The sequence below is a fragment of the Delphinapterus leucas genome, chromosome 1 (assembly GCF_059928025.1).
Source record: "Delphinapterus leucas isolate spDelLeu-1000000601 "Yukka" chromosome 1, BTC_Dleu_Yukka2, whole genome shotgun sequence".
NCBI lineage: Eukaryota > Metazoa > Chordata > Mammalia > Artiodactyla > Monodontidae > Delphinapterus > Delphinapterus leucas.
The window spans coordinates 168240873-168259335 of record NC_143129.1 but is presented as its reverse complement, the minus strand read 5'-3'; the positions used below and the strand labels follow the sequence as shown (position 1 = coordinate 168259335).

The 18463-nt window shown below is 41.6% G+C and overlaps 1 protein-coding gene across 7 annotated transcripts in view; it reads left to right on the top strand.

Moving 5' to 3' along the window:
* GMEB1 (glucocorticoid modulatory element binding protein 1) overlaps positions 1–11049 on the top strand; it is a 31086-nt gene extending 20037 nt beyond the window's left edge. For all 7 annotated transcript variants that reach the window (XM_022551883.3, XM_089897653.1, XM_089897646.1 and 4 more), the window contains 4 exons: positions 3–134; positions 1487–1624; positions 5386–5508; positions 8078–11049. In XM_022551883.3, coding sequence (XP_022407591.1) covers positions 3–134; positions 1487–1624; positions 5386–5508; positions 8078–8778 — 1094 coding nt within the window. In that variant the 3' untranslated portion in view covers positions 8779–11049. The remainder of the gene's footprint in view (positions 1–2; positions 135–1486; positions 1625–5385; positions 5509–8077) is intronic.
* Positions 11050–18463: the final 7414 nt, after the last annotated feature.

Sequence of the window (18463 nt, the reverse complement as noted above, 5' to 3'; positions counted from 1 at the left end):
AGGTAGCATCACACAGATTGCCATCTCAGAAGAGAGCATGGAGGAGGCAGGGCTGGAATGGAACTCGGCTCTCACTGCTGCTGTCAGCATGGCCACAGAGGAGGGCATGAAGAAAGACTCAGAGGAAATTTCAGGTACTTTCTATGGGGCTCAGATTTCTTGTAAGGTTTTGTGACTCTTATCACCATTATGATTATGGACACAGAAGGCCTCTTCATTACTTGTGCTGGTTTTTCTTATGCATATTAATACTAATTACAGCTGCAAACACCTTATTTTAATCCAAGCAATAGCCCTGTAAAGTCAGATTTTATGAAGCAATTGATACTCAGAAAGGGTCAGCACCCTGCCTAAGACCAGTCACACAACTAATAATTCAGCTGTTTAACTGAATTCATCTGTTTAACTCTGAAGTCCATGCTTTTTATCCTGTCACACTGACTCCAACTTTGGCCCATTTGTTAGAGAAACCAAGCTGCAAGATGTTAGAAGAAAAAATTAGGTAGCAGGTGGTGTAGAGGATGGTGATTAATGATGATTCACTTAGAGGGGACAGGAGAAGCTTCACATCATCCTTCATTCATTAATTTATTTAACAAATATCTATTGCTGCCTGTTTTTAGCTGGTACTGTTGTTAGATCTAGATAGATGAAAAGACATAGCTTCTGCCCCCAGGGAGCTTATAACCCCACCTATTCAACTGTTTCGTTGTTTTTTGTTTTTTTTTTAAATATTTATTTATTTTGGCTGCGCCGAGTCTTAGTTGCAGCACATGGGATCTTCGTTGCAGCATGTGGACTTCTTAGTTGCAGCATGTGAACTCTTAGTTGCGGCATGCATGCGGTATCTAGTTCCCTGACCAGGATTAAACCCAAGCCCCCCTGCATTGGGAGTGCGAAGTCTTACCCACTGGACCACCAGGGAAGTCCCTTTATTTTGGTTTTTTAAGTATAGGATTAGAGGGAGTATATCTTTAACTTAATTTAATTTCTTTATTACTTAACATTTAAAATATTATGTATTATTTAATTTTAAATTAAATTATTTAAATAAATGCTTTAGTATTTATTAAATATTTAATTTAATATTTTTATTGGAGGAAGATACCTGTTCCCTGTAGCCAGAGGCATGACAAATTGAGGCAATTATCACAAGTCCCTATTTTGCTGCAGAGTTCAAATAATTAGATACCAACTCAGGGAGGCAGCTAGTGTTCCAAAGGCTTCTTTTCTTTTCCCAGAAATAGCCCAATAAGAAATCATTTTGAGGGGGGTTCCCCGGTTGCCTAGTGGTTAGGATTCTGGGCTTTCACTGTTGTGGCCCGGTTTCAATCTCTGGTCAGGGAACTGAGATCCTACAAGCTGCGCAGCACGGAAAAAAAAAATCATTTTGAATCAAAATAATTTTGAATTTAACATTGAAAAGATATGCCTAAGTATATGTAGCATCCCTTGTTTACCCTCTGTCTTATCCCTCTTTTGCCAGAGGACACTTTGATGTTCTGGAAAGGAATAGCTGATGTAGGACTGATGGAAGAGGTTGTCTGCAATATACAGAAGGAAATAGAGGAGCTACTCAGGGGAGTTCAGCAGCGGCTTATCCAGGCTCCCTTCCAGGTCACAGGTAAACACACTAATCCTAACAATAGCGGTCATTGTAGGCAGATCATGTTAGCCTCATGAAACACTGAGGTATAGGTATTATTATCCTCATTTTACAGAATAGGAAACTAAGGCTCATAAAAAGTTACTATCCAAAGTTCGTAAGTAGGGCTTTTTATTTTGAATTGTAAAATTTTTTTTTTTTATTGAGGTATAGTTGATTTACAATATTGTGTTAGTTTCAGGTGTACAGCAAAGTGATTCAGTTATGTGTGTGTGTGTGTGTGTGTGTGTGTGTGTTTTTAAATTTATTTTTATTTAATTTATTTTACTTTTGGCTGTGTTGGGTCTTCGTTGCTGCGTGCGGGCATTCTCTAGTTGCGGCGAGTGGGGGCTACTCTTTGTTGTGGTGCTCGGGCTTCTCATTGTGGTGGCTTCTCTTGTTGCGGAGCATGGGCTCTAGGCGTGTGGGCTTCAGTAGTTGTGGCACGTGGGCTTCAGTAGTTGTGGCTCATGGGCTCTAGAGCGCAGGCTCAGTAGTCGTGGCACACGGGCTTAGTTGCTCCACAGCATGTGGGATCTTCCCGGACCAGGGCTTGAACCCGTGTCCCCTGCAATGACAGGCAGATTCTTAACTACTGTGCCACCAGGGAAGCCCCTATGTGTATTTTTTCAAATTATTTTCCATTATAGGTTATTAGAAGATATTGAATATAGTTCCCTGTGCTATACAGTAGATCCTTGTTGCTTATGTATTTTATACATAATAGTGTGTATCTTAATCCCATACTCCTAATTTATCCCTTCCTCACTTCCCCTTTGGTAACCATAAGTTTTTTTTCTATGTCTGTGAGTCTGTTTCTGTTTTGTAAATAAATTCATTTGTATTATTTTTTGCTTCCACATGTAAGTGTAATTTGTCTTTCTCTTACTTAGTATGTTATTCTCTAGGTCCATCCACCTTGCTGCAAATGGCAATATTTCATTCTGTTTTTATAGCTAAGTAATATTCCTTTGGATATGTATACCACATCTTCTCTGTCCATTCATCTGATTGATGGACACTTAGGTTGCTTCCATGTCTTGGCTACTGTAAATTGTAAATTGCTGCTATGAACACTGGAGTGCGTGTATCTTTTCAAATTAGAGTTTTCATCTTTTCTGGATATATGCCCAGGAGTGGGATTACTGGATCATATATGGTAGCTCTATTTTTAGCATAACTAGGTTTTGAACTCAGGTCTGGCATTGCTTTTTCCACAGGTAATTTTTGCCTTGTAAATGGTGCCAGAAAGCAATCTCTCTCTCTCTCTCTCGATATAGATACAAAGTAGATATATAGAGTCTGAAAATTGGAGAAATCCACCTGGTTTTAGACAGTTCTCATATTCTGTTCGTTTAAAGCCTCCAGAACGATTGTCTGCATTCCAGGCAGAGGGAACAAAGATCTTGAAGTTACAATGAACCTGGTGGGTTCAAAGAATTAGAGAAGCACTGACGTGGCTCCAGTGGACTAATTAATGGAGAGAGTGGTAGGTGATGAGGTTGCACAGGAGCAGAGGGGACAGTTTAGATAAGCTTTGGTCAGAACTTTGGGTTTTATTTTAAGGTGATGGTAAGCCATCGTAGTGATTTTGAGCAGGGGAGTAAAGTGATCAGATATATTTATATATTTTTAATATAGGTTTTTAATTTTTATATCTTTTTTTTTGGTACGTGGGCCTCTCACTGTTGTGGCCTCTCCCGTTGCGGAGCACAGGCTCCGGACGTGCAGGCTCAGCGGCCATGGCTCACGGGCCCAGCTGCTCCGCGGCATGTGGGATCTTCCGGGACTGGGGCACGAACCCGTGTCCCCTGCATCAGCAGGCGGACTCTCAACCACTGCGCCACCAGGGAAGCCCTAATTTTTATATCTTTAATGGAAGCAAACTCATTAATATTTTCAAGATTATTTCTTGTTTGTAATTGAGTTATCACGTTTGACAATTTCTAATGACCCCATGACAGTCTTAACTAATTTTTAAAATTTTTATTTTATTTATTTATTTATTTTTGGCTGCGTTGGGTTTTCGTTGCTGCACGCGGGGTTTCTCTAGTTTGCGGCGAGCAGGGGCTACTCTTCGTTGCAGTGTGTGGGCTTCTCATTGTGGTGGCTTCTCTTGTTGTGGAGCACAGGCTCTAGGTGCACGGGCTTAGTTGCTCCGCAGCATGTGGGATCTTCCCAGACCAGGAATCGAACCTGTGTCCCCTGCATTGGCAGACGGATTCTTAACCACTGCACCACCAGGGAAGTCCCTCAGATTTATTTATATTTTTAAAACATCACTGTGGTTGCTGTGGGGAGAATAGATTATATGGGGCAAGAGTAGAAACAAGAAGACCAGTTGGGAAACTCTTGAAGGAATTAGTCCAGGCAAGAGATGATGGTAGCGTGGATTAGAGTGGGTAGTGGTAGACCTGGGAAGAAGGGATCATATTGGGCTTATATTTTGAATGTGGAACTGACAAGTCTTGCTGATGGATTGGATGTAGGGTGAAAAAGAAAGAAATCCAGGATGACTCATATATTTTTGGTCTGAGCTGTGAGCGGTGGTAAAATTTCCTGAGATGAAGACCACTGGGAGAAGAAATCAGAATTGGTTTTTGACTTGTTTAGTTGAGATGCTTATGAGGGCTTCAAATGGAGAAGTCATTTGGCTCAACAGAAGTATTAATCTGTAATGCAGGAAAGAGGTCTGGGCTGGAGATCTACATGTGGAAATTCTTAGCATGTCCATGATATTCAAAACCATGGAACTGGATGAGACAACTGTAGAAGAGAGTTGTAGGTGGAAAAGTGGTCTGAGTTAAGGAAGTAATGACCAGTTACTGACAGCTCTTTCAAGAAGTTTTGTTTAAAGGGGAACAGAGGGACTTCCCCTGGAGGTCCAGTGGTTAGGGCTCCGTGCTTCCACTGCAGGGGGCACGGGTTCAATCCCTGGTCAGAGAAGTAAGATCTTACATGCCGCGTGGCACAGCCAAAAAAAAATAATAATAATAATAATAAAGAGGAGCAGAGATAATACTATTAATAATATTGCATGTCATTTCCCATGTTTGGCACTTAAAATATGATGTTTCTAATCTTCATATCTATCTTGCAGAGTAAGTATTATTAGTCGCATTTGTTTCAGATGAGAAAACTGATGACGAAAATGACTTACCCAAGGTCACACAGATAGGCAACATCAAAACCAAGGTTCAAACTTAGCTCTGTCTAGTAGAATGACCATATTTTCTAAGACAAGTCAGAACCTATAACCAGATGCAAGATTTTTTTCCTTATTTTTGTATTTATTTATATGGAAACATGTATAAAGATATAACAATTAAATAATAATTAGTTACACATGTGATAAATCTTTGTTAAAATATTTTGAAAATGCTATTAGTATTCTAATTTCTGGATTGTTTTATTTTTCTTTTTCCCAATTTTTTTTTTTTTTCTTTTTTTTTTTTGCTGTTCACTGTTCACCTTTCACTGTTGTGGCCTCTCCCGTTGTGGAGCACAGGCTCCGGACGCACAGGCTCAGCGGCCATGGCTCACGGGCCCAGCCGCTCCGCAGCATGTGGGATCTTCCCGGACCGGGGCACGAACCCGTGTCCCCTGCATCGGCAGGCAGACTCGCAACCACTGCGCCACCAGGGAAGCCCTGGATTGTTTTATATTTATAAGCGGCACAATAGGGAGTTGGTGGAACATTTCTGTTTTAACTGGACAGGCATGTCTTTTGTTTTAAATAGATGCTGCTGTTCTCAACAATGTAGCACATACATTTGGCCTAATGGACACAGTCAAGAAGGTTTTGGACAACAGAAGGAACCAAGTAGAGCAGGGAGAAGAGCAGTTTCTCTATACTCTGACAGGTATGTATAACTTCTGTCTTTTCTTAGGCGATATTATACTAATATCCTTGAGTCTTGCCATTTCTTTGTTGACTTCTGTTGGGACTGGATTGGCTTGCTTCTTCTTTCTTTCCTTCCTTCTTCCCTTCCTCTGTCCTTTCTTCCTTCTTTCTCTGTCTCTCTTTCTGTCTCTCTCTCTCTTTCTTTCTTTCAACTCACATAGTATCAGATTTGGCTTTTTCTTTGTACATAGTCCTAGGTGAGGTGGAGTGGTGGGAAGCAGAGGAAGCACAAAGGAAAAGAAAAGAAAGCCAGCAACATGATCCTCCTTCTGTATCTTTGGAGGATTAAGATGTCTGCTAGATCGCTCCATTAGTCCAGTAATATAAGTGGCAGAAGAAAAAAATTGGCCTTTGTCTTTTTTACATTATTAATACTGAGTCTTTTGATATACATTTAGCACTTTCATTATTTCTGGTAATCAGAAATTATGAGCACATGGATAATTTAACTCTTTTTAATAAGTACTTTGTGCTGGTCTCCAAGCTAGGTTTTAGAAATAAAATGTTGAATAAGGTAGCCTCAGTCTCTTGAGGGCTTTCAAGGAACTCAAGGGAAAGCAGACTTAGAAATAAGTGCGAAAAGTAGTCAGTTTTGTAACAGAGGCATGTAGCAGGTATAGTGGTGGAACAAAGGGAGTTATCATTTTTACCCAGAAAAGAATCAAGAGAAGCTTTTGGAGGAGGTAAGGCAGTGAAGGATGCAAAACAAGTTGGAGGTATGGATTATCAGTCTTAAATGACATAGAATATATTATAATAGTTGGTCATGAAGACAAGAGGCAAGAAAGATCATTTGGTAAGAGAAGAACAATTTAGGTTGTTTTAAACTTATTTTTATGCCCAGTTTATATTTTAAATTCGGTTTACCAGGTATTCTCAGAGATGCCCTTTTTCATTTGATCTTTCTAGGAATATTATAGGCTGTTTCCTTATTTTACAGATAACCCAGTAGAGGCACAGAGAGGATAAATGATTTGCCTGGGACCACATCACTCCTTGACAGTGAAGCCCAGAGTAGAACTCTGTCTTCTTATTCATAGTCCAATGCTGTCTTCCACCTTGAAACTTTACACCATCTGAAAAATGGTTTTTGTTAGAAATGTAGGCTTCTGGTCCCTTGTCCGTATCATTTTAGTTATAACCACAGTATACATAAAGTTGTGTTTTCTGCTTTTTTCACTGTGACATACTAATATTTTTCCAAGTTGCTACACAGTATTTTACCTAGACATTCTTCTAGGGATGAATTTAAATTTTCAAAATTTTCTTCAGTAGCTTATTTTGTTGCAGTGAACTTGTATGAATATAACTTTTCTTCTTATGTTCTTTTAAACTAGTTCACAATATCAATACCATTTAAGCTTGAGGTTAAATGGTATTGATAATTTGTTTATGGAGTCTTGTGACCTATTGTCAAATTTTCAAGAAGATTATACCAATTTACATCACAAGTTTGAGCTCACCAACAATGGGCATTGTTTTTTACAATACACCCTGATTTAACTTTTTAAAATTATAGATTTGGTATCTTGTTTAGGTTCACATTTCTTTGATTACTACTAAAGTTGGAAAAAATGCATTATCTTATAACCGTAAAAGGCAATGTTTTAAAATTTTTGAATGTGTTCTTTATCACTCCCTACTCCTTTTATTCCAAACAAGGAGTTGACTTGCTCTGGGTGTTCCACAGTGAGCAAGGTGCTCTACAGGTGTGACTGGTTATTTATTGGATGCTTATCAGGTGCTAAGCAATAGAGAAGTTCTGGTGTAGAACCAGACTCACCAGTGGTCATCAAGGTTGGATTGGACCCTTGGGAGAGGGATAGTGATAGGTGTATTGGGGTGGAAAAGCCACCAAGTTGACTCTCAGAAGACTTTTGTTTTGGCCCATGCTCTGTAACCGTAAGGAAATCGCTTTATCTCTCTGGATCTATGTCAGAATGAATGTGTTAGAACTCTTAAGACCTCCTTCAGTTCTGTAATTCTTAGGGACTTCCTCTATAACTTTCTGTAGACTTCTCTGGGGGCTAATGGTAGACTAAAGCCATCTGGGTCACCAGCAAGTGATCCTGCCTTGAAGGACAGTTTGGGAATCACTGCTTTTCAGAGTGGCCATTGTAGCTCCTTTGTGGGTCCATGGCAGTTGCAAAGGGATTATGCAGATATGATTTTCATCTGTAGACCCAGGCAGGGCATATATAAGCTGGTAGACCAACTGGAGACTTCTTTGGTTTGCATTTTGGTGACAGGTGACAAAATGCCACAGGAGCTTCTAGAGTTGAGCTATAGTAGGATCACAGCACGAAAAGGTTCTGAATTATTGACCTGTCTATAATCACACAATGACATGTAGTAACTGGAGGGATTTTAGAGACCATCCAGTCTAGTTTCTTCTTGAAAACAATGAAATGACTTGCCTGAGGCTACATAGTAGCAAAACCAGGGCAAGACCCCAGGTCTCCTCACTCGCAGTTTACTGTTCCCAAGATTATACTTCTCTCCACATAAAGTCTGTCTTTTTTCCATAGACTTGGAACGCCAGTTGGAAGAGCAGAAGAAGCAAGCTCAGGATCACAGGCTGAAATCCCAGACGGTTCAAAACGTGGTATTGATGCCTGTGAGCACTCCTAAGCCTCCCAAAAGGCCCCGGCTCCAGCGGCCAGCCTCTACCACCGTCCTGAGCCCTTCTCCTCCTGTCCAGCAGCCTCAGTTCACAGTCATCTCACCCATCACCATCACCCCCGTGGGTCAGTCGTTTTCCATGGGCAATATTCCAGTGGCCACCCTCAGCCAGGGCTCCAGTCCTGTGACTGTCCACGCACTTCCTTCTGGCCCTCAGCTCTTCCGTTATGCCACAGTGGTCTCATCTGCCAAGAGCAGCTCACCAGACACAGTGACCATCCACCCCTCATCTAGCCTGGCGCTGCTAAGCTCCACCGCCATGCAGGATGGGAGTACCCTGGGCAACATGACCACCATGGTGAGCCCTGTGGAGTTGGTGGCCATGGAGTCTGGCCTGACCTCAGCCATCCAGGCTGTTGAAAGCACCTCAGAGGATGGGCAGACCATCATTGAGATTGACCCAGCCCCAGACCCAGAGGCTGAGGATACTGAGGGCAAAGCAGTCATTTTGGAGACAGAACTGAGGACTGAGGAGAAAGTCGTGGCTGAGATGGAAGAACACCAGCATCAAGTCCACAATGTGGAGATTGTGGTCTTAGAGGATTAACTGGGGGTCTCGGGGCCAGGAGATATGTTTTGGTTTGGAATTTTAATTATTTGTTTATTTTTATCATTGTCCCACTCATTTCCACATAGGATCCTTTTTTAAAAAAACAAAATCTTGTTGTTGTAACTGAACAGGTTGGGTCCCTTCCACCCCCTCATTGAAAAATGGACAAAACAAGCTGCCCTTCCGGAAGTTGAGAGTAGGTCACTCTATGTCCTAATCCTCTTACACCAAGAAAGTGATTTCTTTTAGGGGAGGCATCAAGATAACCAGAAACCCTATCCAGAAAGCCCTTTCCAGGCTAGTCTGTCTGTGTACGCATGTGGTTTTATTCTCATAAAGGTGCATTGACCAAACCAGGGAACACAAATCTGACCCTGGAAGGCAACCCACTCACACGTGGATGCAGAAGGATACTTTACTTTGTATCCTGGAAGGGGCCCTCAGAGGCCAATGCAAAAGTCTGAAACAAAAGTAAGTTGCACTCTGCTTGGAGGGGAAGGTAGCATACCAGCAGCGGCTTAAAAAGGGAAGTGCTTTGGCCAGGATGGGGCAAGGAAATTATCTTACTTCCAGAAGCGCAACTGATGCCTCTTAATATCTCTGAGGGTTACTACCATGGCTGCCATTTTGAGGCAAGGCCAGTGTTAAGAAGAAGGGTACATTTCCACCGAGCAAGTGGCGTCAGAGGCCTGTGGCTTGGCAGAAATAGAAATCCAGAGACGTCACAGCTGTGCTTTGGGGTTCAGGTTCACCTTGCCCCCCACTCTGTCAAAACACTTACCCTCCTAGTCCATTCATTTGCAAACTGTGATGTGGTGTAAATTGCTCTGGTTCTTGGACTGTGGCTGTTCTCGGGGTGGGACTCCCAGGCCATCATTTTTATTGCATGACTCCAGGAGCAGGAGAGTTCCTCATCCAGACCAGCTAACCTTCTTTTGTGGGGCCCTTTTTTGGCTTTGGAACCAAAAGCAGCCATTCATTTGGTGCTTCCTCTGTTCTACCCCCTGTTCCTCAGTGTTTAATGGCATCTGTCTCCTGGATCCCACGCTCTTCAGACTTTTGGCTGATTCAGAGAACAGTGACAGGTGCCTGCCTGCCTTCATCCCCTTTTAGATTCATATATACCATTTATACCACAGATGTTTCTGTGAGATATTGAGCTCATAAAAAACCCTTAGGTTTGGCAACACCCCACCCTATCCTGAGGCACCGACTAGATGTCTCCTCCTGAGCGAGCTGGACTCCCTGGGAAAGAAGCATTGTCTGCAACATTATATTATAGGAAATGTACCAGGAATGTAATAATAATATCTTTTGGGGAGTTATTTTGTTTTCTTCTCTTTTTTTTAATGTTTTTGTATATTTAGAGATGGGCCCATTTTCCATGCTGTGATTCCTTCTCTTTGACCATCTTCAGTGTCTGGGGCAAGAGTGGAGTCTGTTTTTTGTTTCTTTGATTGCATTGTTTACTGCACTAGGAAAAATATAGGGAAACTGCAGACAATTTAAAAGAAAAATAGGTCAAAAAAGAAAGCATACACTTTAGGAGTGGGAGAGTTTTTTTTTTTAATTAAATACAAAACTTTAACCTGTAGTTTCCTTTTTTTTTGAAGGCACCCACCTGAAGCTATGTTTCTTCCAACAGATGTTGGAAACCCTGTTGTTAAGCAAGTGAAAACTGCATCCTGCCATCCCTCAGATAGCTGTGTATAGCTAGAGAAGCCCTCTAACTTGAAAGGGTCAATCTTAAAAGCCTTATGGGTGAGATTTCTGAACCCCATACAGTTGTGGTTTTCAGCTTTAAAATTGGGGTTTTATTTTTCTTTTCAAAATATCTAATAGACATAGCAATCAGTTTAGAACAAACCTTTGGCCCTTTATATATCTTTAGTGAAGGAAGTGGCTTTTATTTCTTGCTTCTTTAGGTTGTCTGTTGGTACATAAAAGCAAAATTTCTGCCTAAGCCTAAGACTACTACTTGAACCTAGAAAGGCACATGTCATCTCTATTGCGGTTTTTAGGGACACTTTTATCTTTCCCAGAGACAAGAGGCTCAAATCAGGACAGAGGAGGAGCCTTGGAGAACACCTACCCACTAGCTCAGGTTCCTTTCTTTCCTCCGTCAGAGCTGTTGGTAGCGTTTTAAAGTAGTGTGAGCGTCATGCTTCCAAAGTCAAGAGATCACCTCCTTAAGACAGAGCCTGTTTACTTTCACTACCTGAATATTCCAGCTGGTGGAAATACATGAGCTTTGTTGTTTTCCTGGTCTTCCAGTAGCCTGTCATTATTGCTAGATGCTATGCACCCATTCTTGAGTGTGGGTTTCCTCACAATCCTGGTCTAGATCTCAGACAGGGTGAGGCACAAGCAAGACACTGGTATATACACAAGCAGTTACAATGAATCATTCCTCAGGCTGAGTTGGCAGTAGCCATCTAATCTTTCTGTTCATTCATTAAATAAACATTTGTAAGAACCATCTATGTGCTAGGCTTTGTGCTAGGCACTGGCAGTACAGAGATGAAGGCTCAGTCCATGCACTCAAGGGATTCATTCTCCAGAGGTTGTCTGGAGTTAAGAACTATATTTCAATATAATAATTGGTTTCCTTTGTAATGCTATGTATTTTATTTCATGCGTTGATAAACATTGTTCCGAGAGTTGGTCCGTATGTTTCAGAAGGCTACCAAAGTTACAAAATGTTTAAGCCTTTCTCTAGTGAGATACTGAAATCATCATATTGGGGTAAGTGCAGTGATAGAGCTATTGGCTGGGAGAAGAGAGAACAAGGGGTCAAGCATCTAACCCAGCTTGGAGGCAGGGGTCAGCAAATATTGGAGTACTTCCTGGAGAAGATGTATACCTAACCTGATTTAGGAGAGACCATTTTTGGCTACTGTTTTGCATTCCATTTTCAAGTAGTTGTACTTATTTATACAAGAGGGGAAAAAAATCCTAAGTCTCTTGTTGCTTCTGTCTCCAGAGCTAGGCAGAGTCAGCAGCTCAGGCAGTCTCTTCTGAGAGCAACGCACTGGTGAAAGCCCAGTCATGTGTCAGTTTCTCTGAGCTTCCATCAGATGAATCCAGGGCAGGTAAATGCCCCAAACCTTCCTGTCATGTGGTTTCCACAAAGGCCTCAGAGTCAACTCTTGCCTTGGCCATGTCCCTGTCTGACCCCCGCTCTCCTGTTCTCTTCCCCTTTTCAATTTCCAGGTTCCATCCCTGCCCCCCTCTCCAAATTAAAACAAAACAAAAACTCCCTGGCGTCCTGAAGTAAAAAAGGGACAATAGATTTGAATATTTAAGATTTAAAGCTACTTCATGTGAAGTTTCTTTCATGCTTCTGTCCATATTTGGGAAGGAGGACCAGAGTTAATCCAAATACCTTGGAAATTAATATCCAGTTTAGGTGGTCTGAGACACCCTTTAGTGGTGGCATTTTAATCCATTTCATGAAAGCATTAAAGGTAAGTCTGTATGGTGGGAAGTACTGGTAACACTTGATGATAAAGATAGTAAAATCAAGCATGAAATATGGAACTACTAGTTCATTGAGTTATAATTGGTCCACCACTATCAAGGCGGTAGCAAGGACAAAGAAAAGGTTGAATTCTCAAAATACGTACGAGGTTGTGATTCACTTTGGGTAATACTCCTGAGGAAATAGTCCTCTCTGAGACAAAAAATCAGATTCTAGGCTAGCCCCTGCATTTTCAGTCAACTTAACCCAGTACAATTGATCACAGATCCCTCACACCTTGGATGCCTCCTCCCTGGGATATTCTCGTGTAGTCTGTAATGTACTACAATAACAACCAAGGTGGTTGCCCTAAACAAGGGATCAGTTCTGCTAGATTGGAACTCTCTGCCCCTGGAATTTCTCTTCTTAGCCTTTATTCAGTCATTTCTAGGTTTCCTTCCCAATCCTGGAACACCTTTCTTAGTCCTGAGCTATGCAATTTCACTTCCCCTAGAAGGTTCTACTTTCCTTGAACATCCTTATCGTACTCCTGCTTCTCTAGCCCTTGCTTTGGGGAACCAAATGTGACTTAGTTCCCAAATTCTGCCATGTTAGTAACTGCCTTTCTGCTATGTCAGTAACTCAACTCTTGAGACAATCACTTCTTCCCAAGAAACCCCCAAGACCCAAACCTCAGCATACATCCATAGACTGCAGTCTTCACTGCCTAGAACAGCCTTCGTCATCCATCACCTGAATTGAAGCACCTTTGAGATGTGCTTGTAAGTTCCCCAGAACACACAGATTGTAAAACCTATCTTTTACACCTGATTGATTCTCTACCTATGGTCCATGGCCCAGGCTAAGACATGCCTGTTTCCTGGATAAATTATTTCAGCCCAGTATGATTCCTACTACCTCTTCTGTTATGTCTTATGAGCTTCCCAACCTGAAGACTCCTGGTGCTCTCTCAACCTAAAGTAGGCCACACCCTACTTTGAAATTGCCTCTGGGTTCTCCTCCTGTATCTATAGTTTCCAATTCTGTACCTTTACTAGTATTGGGCTTATAATATGGTATATGTGGGTTGATTTCTCTAGTTTGAGAACAAGAGCGGACATTAGTATTGGATCACATCTAAAGGAAAATGTGAGGCTGGGTAATGACCCAGAAGGAAAGATGGGTTCCTCATTGGGCTTTGTAGGAGTTTCTGTAAGAGGGGGTGTGGGGGATGTTACCTGCATTTCAAAGTATAAGTTTTTTTTTTTAAATTAATTAATTAATTTAGGCTGTGCTGGGTCTTTGATGCGGCACATGGGCTTCTCTAGTTGTGGTACGTGGGATCTTAGTTCCCTGACCAGGGGTCGAACCCGGGCCCCCTGCATTGGGAGCACGTAGTCTTAACCACTAGACCACCAGGGAAGTCCCCTCAAAGTATAAGTTTTTTAAAAAAAAAACTTCTCTGCTGTTTTCTCTAAAGAAATCTACATATTGTAGAGCAAATTGGAAGCCCACAGCTCTGATTCAGCCTTAAGATTTACTTTGGCCCACATTTTAGTTTTATTTTAACTTTTTATTGAAGTATAAATGCATACAGGAAAGTGCACAAATCACTGTACAATTTGATAAACTGAACATACCCATGAAATCAGCTTTCAGATCAAGGGGAAAAAAAAAAAGTCACCAGCACCTCACCCAGACAGGGTAACCTCTATCTAGCTCTCTAACATCATATCTTAGTTTTACCTATTTTGAACTCTTTAGGGACTGGCTTTTTTCCTCTCAACATTATGTTGTAAGATTCACCCATAATGTTGTGTGAAGTGTAGTTGATTGCTTCCCATTGCTGTGTAGAGACTGTTATTATTTACTATGCCACAGCTGATCCATTCTAATAATGGGTACTTGGGTAGCTTACAGTTTAGGGCTATTATAAATAATGCCTCTGAATATTTTTTTTTTTTTTTTTTTTTGGGCCACGCCGTGCAGCTTGCAGGATCTTAGTTCCCTGACCAGGGGTTGAACCTGGGCCCTTGGCAGTGAAAACAACAAACCCTAACCACTGGACCGCCAGGGAATGCCCACCTCTGAACATTCTTGTACGTGTCTTTTGACGAACGTATATATGCATTATGCCTACGACAGTTCACATGAAAAATTCAAGATAAAGTTTTTCTTAAAACAACAACAACAACAAAAAAAAACCCACAAAGCCCAGAAGATCTGACAACACTGGGTCCACATTTCCTCACAGCAACACCTGACTGGAACTGAGGCGTGTCTTAGGTGGGCCGTGGCTTCTTCACGTACTGTCACTCCCTATTACAAACCCAGATCTACTTATTTTTGGTAGCTTATTTTTTTCATTCAATAATCTCAAGCACACTCTTCCCCCCAGATAACTGCAAAGCTTATTACCTCATTTCCTTCAAGTCTCTATCCACATGTTACCTTATCAGAGAGGACCTCCCTGACCACCCACCCTATGAAAAGTGGCAACTTCCTCCTGCACTATGCTTCCTATTTTCCTTTACCCTGCTTTATTTTTCTTTCTTTTACTTATCACCTGACATACATGTATTTTTTTCTCCCCCAAGTAGAATCGAAGCTCCGTGAGAGCAGGGACCATTCTCGTCTCTTAGTCACTGCTGTTTCTACAGTCCCTGGAACAGTGCCTGGCATGTAGCGGAAACTGGATAGATATTTGATGCATGAATAATAAGAAGAACAATAATAACCAATACTTATTGAAGGGTAACTATGTACCAAGCATTTTTCTAAGCACTTTACATATGTTAATCCATTTGATCCTCAGGACAATCCTATGTGGTGAAGAGCATTATTTACTTCATTTTACAATGAGGAAACTAACACTTATATTCTACTCTAAACAATAACTATATTTGAAACGTTGTATACGGATCAAATTTATTAAACAGAGTCTTTAAATGTACTAGAGAAGCTTAATACCTAAAAGGAAACTTTCAACAAACCATTTTATTAGGATGATGTTTTGCTGATAACATGTTTAGTCGCTACTTAGGTTGTTTTGTTTACAGTCCAGTTCACCATCTCGCCACAGTACTGCAGAAGGAGTGGTGGAGGGAGGGAACTTCCAGTTACCTGAGAAAGGATTTTAGAACCCAGATCATCTGTCCTGTCCATCAGTCACAGGAAGTACTGATTTATCACTTTGTTAAAAGTGGTCTTGTCTTGTTTGAGATGACATTGATGTCAGGGTCCCTGGTTAGAACTCCTTCATTTGTTCGCTAAGCTCCTACTGTGTAGAGCCCAACCCCATGTGCTTTGTTACACAGGGAACCTATTCCATAGAACATTGATAATATTGTAAAACCTTTGCCCACTGAGCAAAAAGATATTCCCCTGCTCCAGGAACAAAAATGGAACCACTATGCCTCAGAAATGCTAAGTTAACATTTCCATGACAGACATTCTGGTTAGCCTTTCTGAGCAAACTGGACAGGGCTTCTCATATTCTTGCCTCTCACATTCTGTAGCTGCCACCCAAGGACCAAAAGGGAAGGATTTATCTATAAAACATTGTCACAAATAGTTTAGATGCACATTCACTGGTTTAACCATTTTTTCTTGGCACAGACTTAAAATTGAACCAGCACTTTCTGGGGCTCCCTGGCTTCATTTCCCCTTGGCACTATCTCCAGAAATCTTGTTTACACTCCATTTTTCTCTCTGGCCTATTGTCTTAGATTGAGACTGTAAGCTGTTTCCTAGCACAGTGCTGCTCAGACTTTTAGATCCCATGGATCAATAAAAGAGATTAAAAAAAAAGAAGGTCTTAGGAACCAACATGGGGTTCTCTGCATTATATTTTACCAAATAAGGATATTTTTAAAAATGGCTAATTTTTACTGGCATCATTTGGGAAGAAAGGGCATTTTCACATCAAAAAAGTTAGGAGGGAAATAATCTCAGAATAAAGAACAGTCTTCTGCATTGAGAAAATTTAGCTTTATGAAAAGCTCATTACATTATCATTACCTTTCTTATTTCTTGGGGGACTGGTGAAAATTTCAGCTTTCACCTCTAGACTCTAAGTTGAAACTTCAAGGCTCCTTTCCTGCTGGCTCTTTCTTGGTTCTTGTTCTTTTCTGCCCTTGACGACATCTCCAACAGGGTCCCTTGTATATACACAGCTGCTGATTCCTAGTGTCCTTAGGCCACCTGGCCCAGCTGTAGGTCTTTCCTTCCTTTAGCTTTGTGCTCACGTTGCTCTTTTCAAAACTCCATTCAGCAAGTCATAAAACACACCTGCAAGTTAAAAGCCAACCATCAGTTTATCTTGGGATTTCCACAGTGCCTTTCCTTTAACATTCAATTAAGCTAGTTAAATCTGCACATTTGACTTTTTAACCCCACCAGGTTTTCATTAATAAAATGTGGATTGACATTACTAGGGAGAATTTTGAAAATGAATGAGATAAATTAATTCAACAAACATTTACTTAGAGTTGGATTATAAAGATTAATAATAAAAAAGTTCTTTGTCATCTAAGCAGTTATAGATTTATTAAAGAGGCAATATATAAGTTGAGAGTTGGTTCTCTTAATCTGGAGTCCATGGGATGGATGGGCTTGGGGAAGGGAGTGCTTAATGAGATTGTAGGCAAAAATTTGGGTGTATGTTCCTTTTTCTGAGAAGCTTCATTATTCTCATTAGATTTTCAACTGAGTCCAAGACTTCTAAAGGGAAAATATTGATGTAAACATTTTTTTTTATAAATTTATTTTTGGCTGTGTTGGGTCTTCGTTGCTGCATGAGGGCTTTCTCTAGTTGCAGCAAGCAGGGGCTACTCTTCGTTGTAGTGCACAGGCTTCTCCGGTGGCTTCTTTTGTTGCGGAGCTTTCAGTAGTTGTGGCGCATGGGTCTAGTTTAGTTGCTCCGTGGCATGTGGGATCTTCCCGGACCAGGCTCGAACCCGTGTCCCCTGCATTGGCAGGTGGATTCTTAACCACTGGGCCACCTGGGAAGCCCAAACAGATAGTTGTGTTTTTTTTTTTTTTTGCGCGGGCCTCTCACTGTTGTGGCCTCTCCCGTTGTGGAGCACAGGCTCCGGATGCGCAGGCTCAGCGGCCATGGCTCACAGGTCCAGCCGCTCCGTGGCATGTGGGATCTTCCCGGACTGGGGCACGAGCCCGCCTACCCTGCATCGGCAGGCGGACTCTCAACCACTGCGCCACCAGGGAAGCCCCAAACATAGTTTTAATACACTAAGTTACCATAAGGAAATGTGACCGATATTATGGGTGAACAAAGAATAGAACACTTTCTTTCTGCTTGAGGGAAAAAAATATGGTTTCATTGATCAGGGTCTCGAAGGACAGATAGGAATTGGGGAGGGGGGATGGCAAGGACATTTGAGGCAGAAAGAACTGCATGTGCAAAGTCATGGGTTCCAGAACAAAATGTGTATTTGAGAAAAATGCAATGTGGCTGGAGCATGGAGTGCATGGTGAGAAATATACAGGGCTAGGGAGTGACAAGCTTTGAAAACTGTGTGGACTACATAGAACCAGCAGAAATCTTTAAAAATAGGTTTTTACACTGTCAGTTGTGTGAAGTATATAAACATTTCTCAAAGGAGGTCCCTTCTATTCCTGCCTTACTAAGGGAGTGGCTTGGGCAGCGAGGTCTGCTGTTGCTGAAGGCTGGAAAAGTTTGAGAACCAGAACTCTAGGGCCCAGCCCAGGCCATAGCAAAATTCTGAAAAGTATGTAAAATCTGTCCTCCTTTCCTGCTTCTTTTCACTTTATCCCCACTGCCCCCTTCATATATCCAGAAGGATCTGCTTGGTTTCTACCTTCCAGAATTCTAAAATGGTTGAACTAGAAGGAACCTTCGAAGTTATTTTGGTCCAACTTCCCTATTTTACAGTCTTGGAAATAGACTCTGATTAGGAAGGGATTTACTCTCCGTGTCTCCCCTTCCATCTCTGGTTTGGTGCTGGGCCTGTTGCTCTCCTCCTCTTCTTTTTGTTTTGTTTTGTTTTGCTTGGCTGCGTCACTAACCAGGGATCACAGTGGAATGGAAGCGTGGAGTCTTAACCACTGGACCGCCAGGGAAGTCCCACCCTCCTTCTCTTCTGAGGAAATCCCAGGGACTCCTTTGGCTTCAACGAACATCCCCATACCAGAGACTCTAAGGTTTGTATTTCCAGCTTGATGTTACTCTCTAAGCCCAAA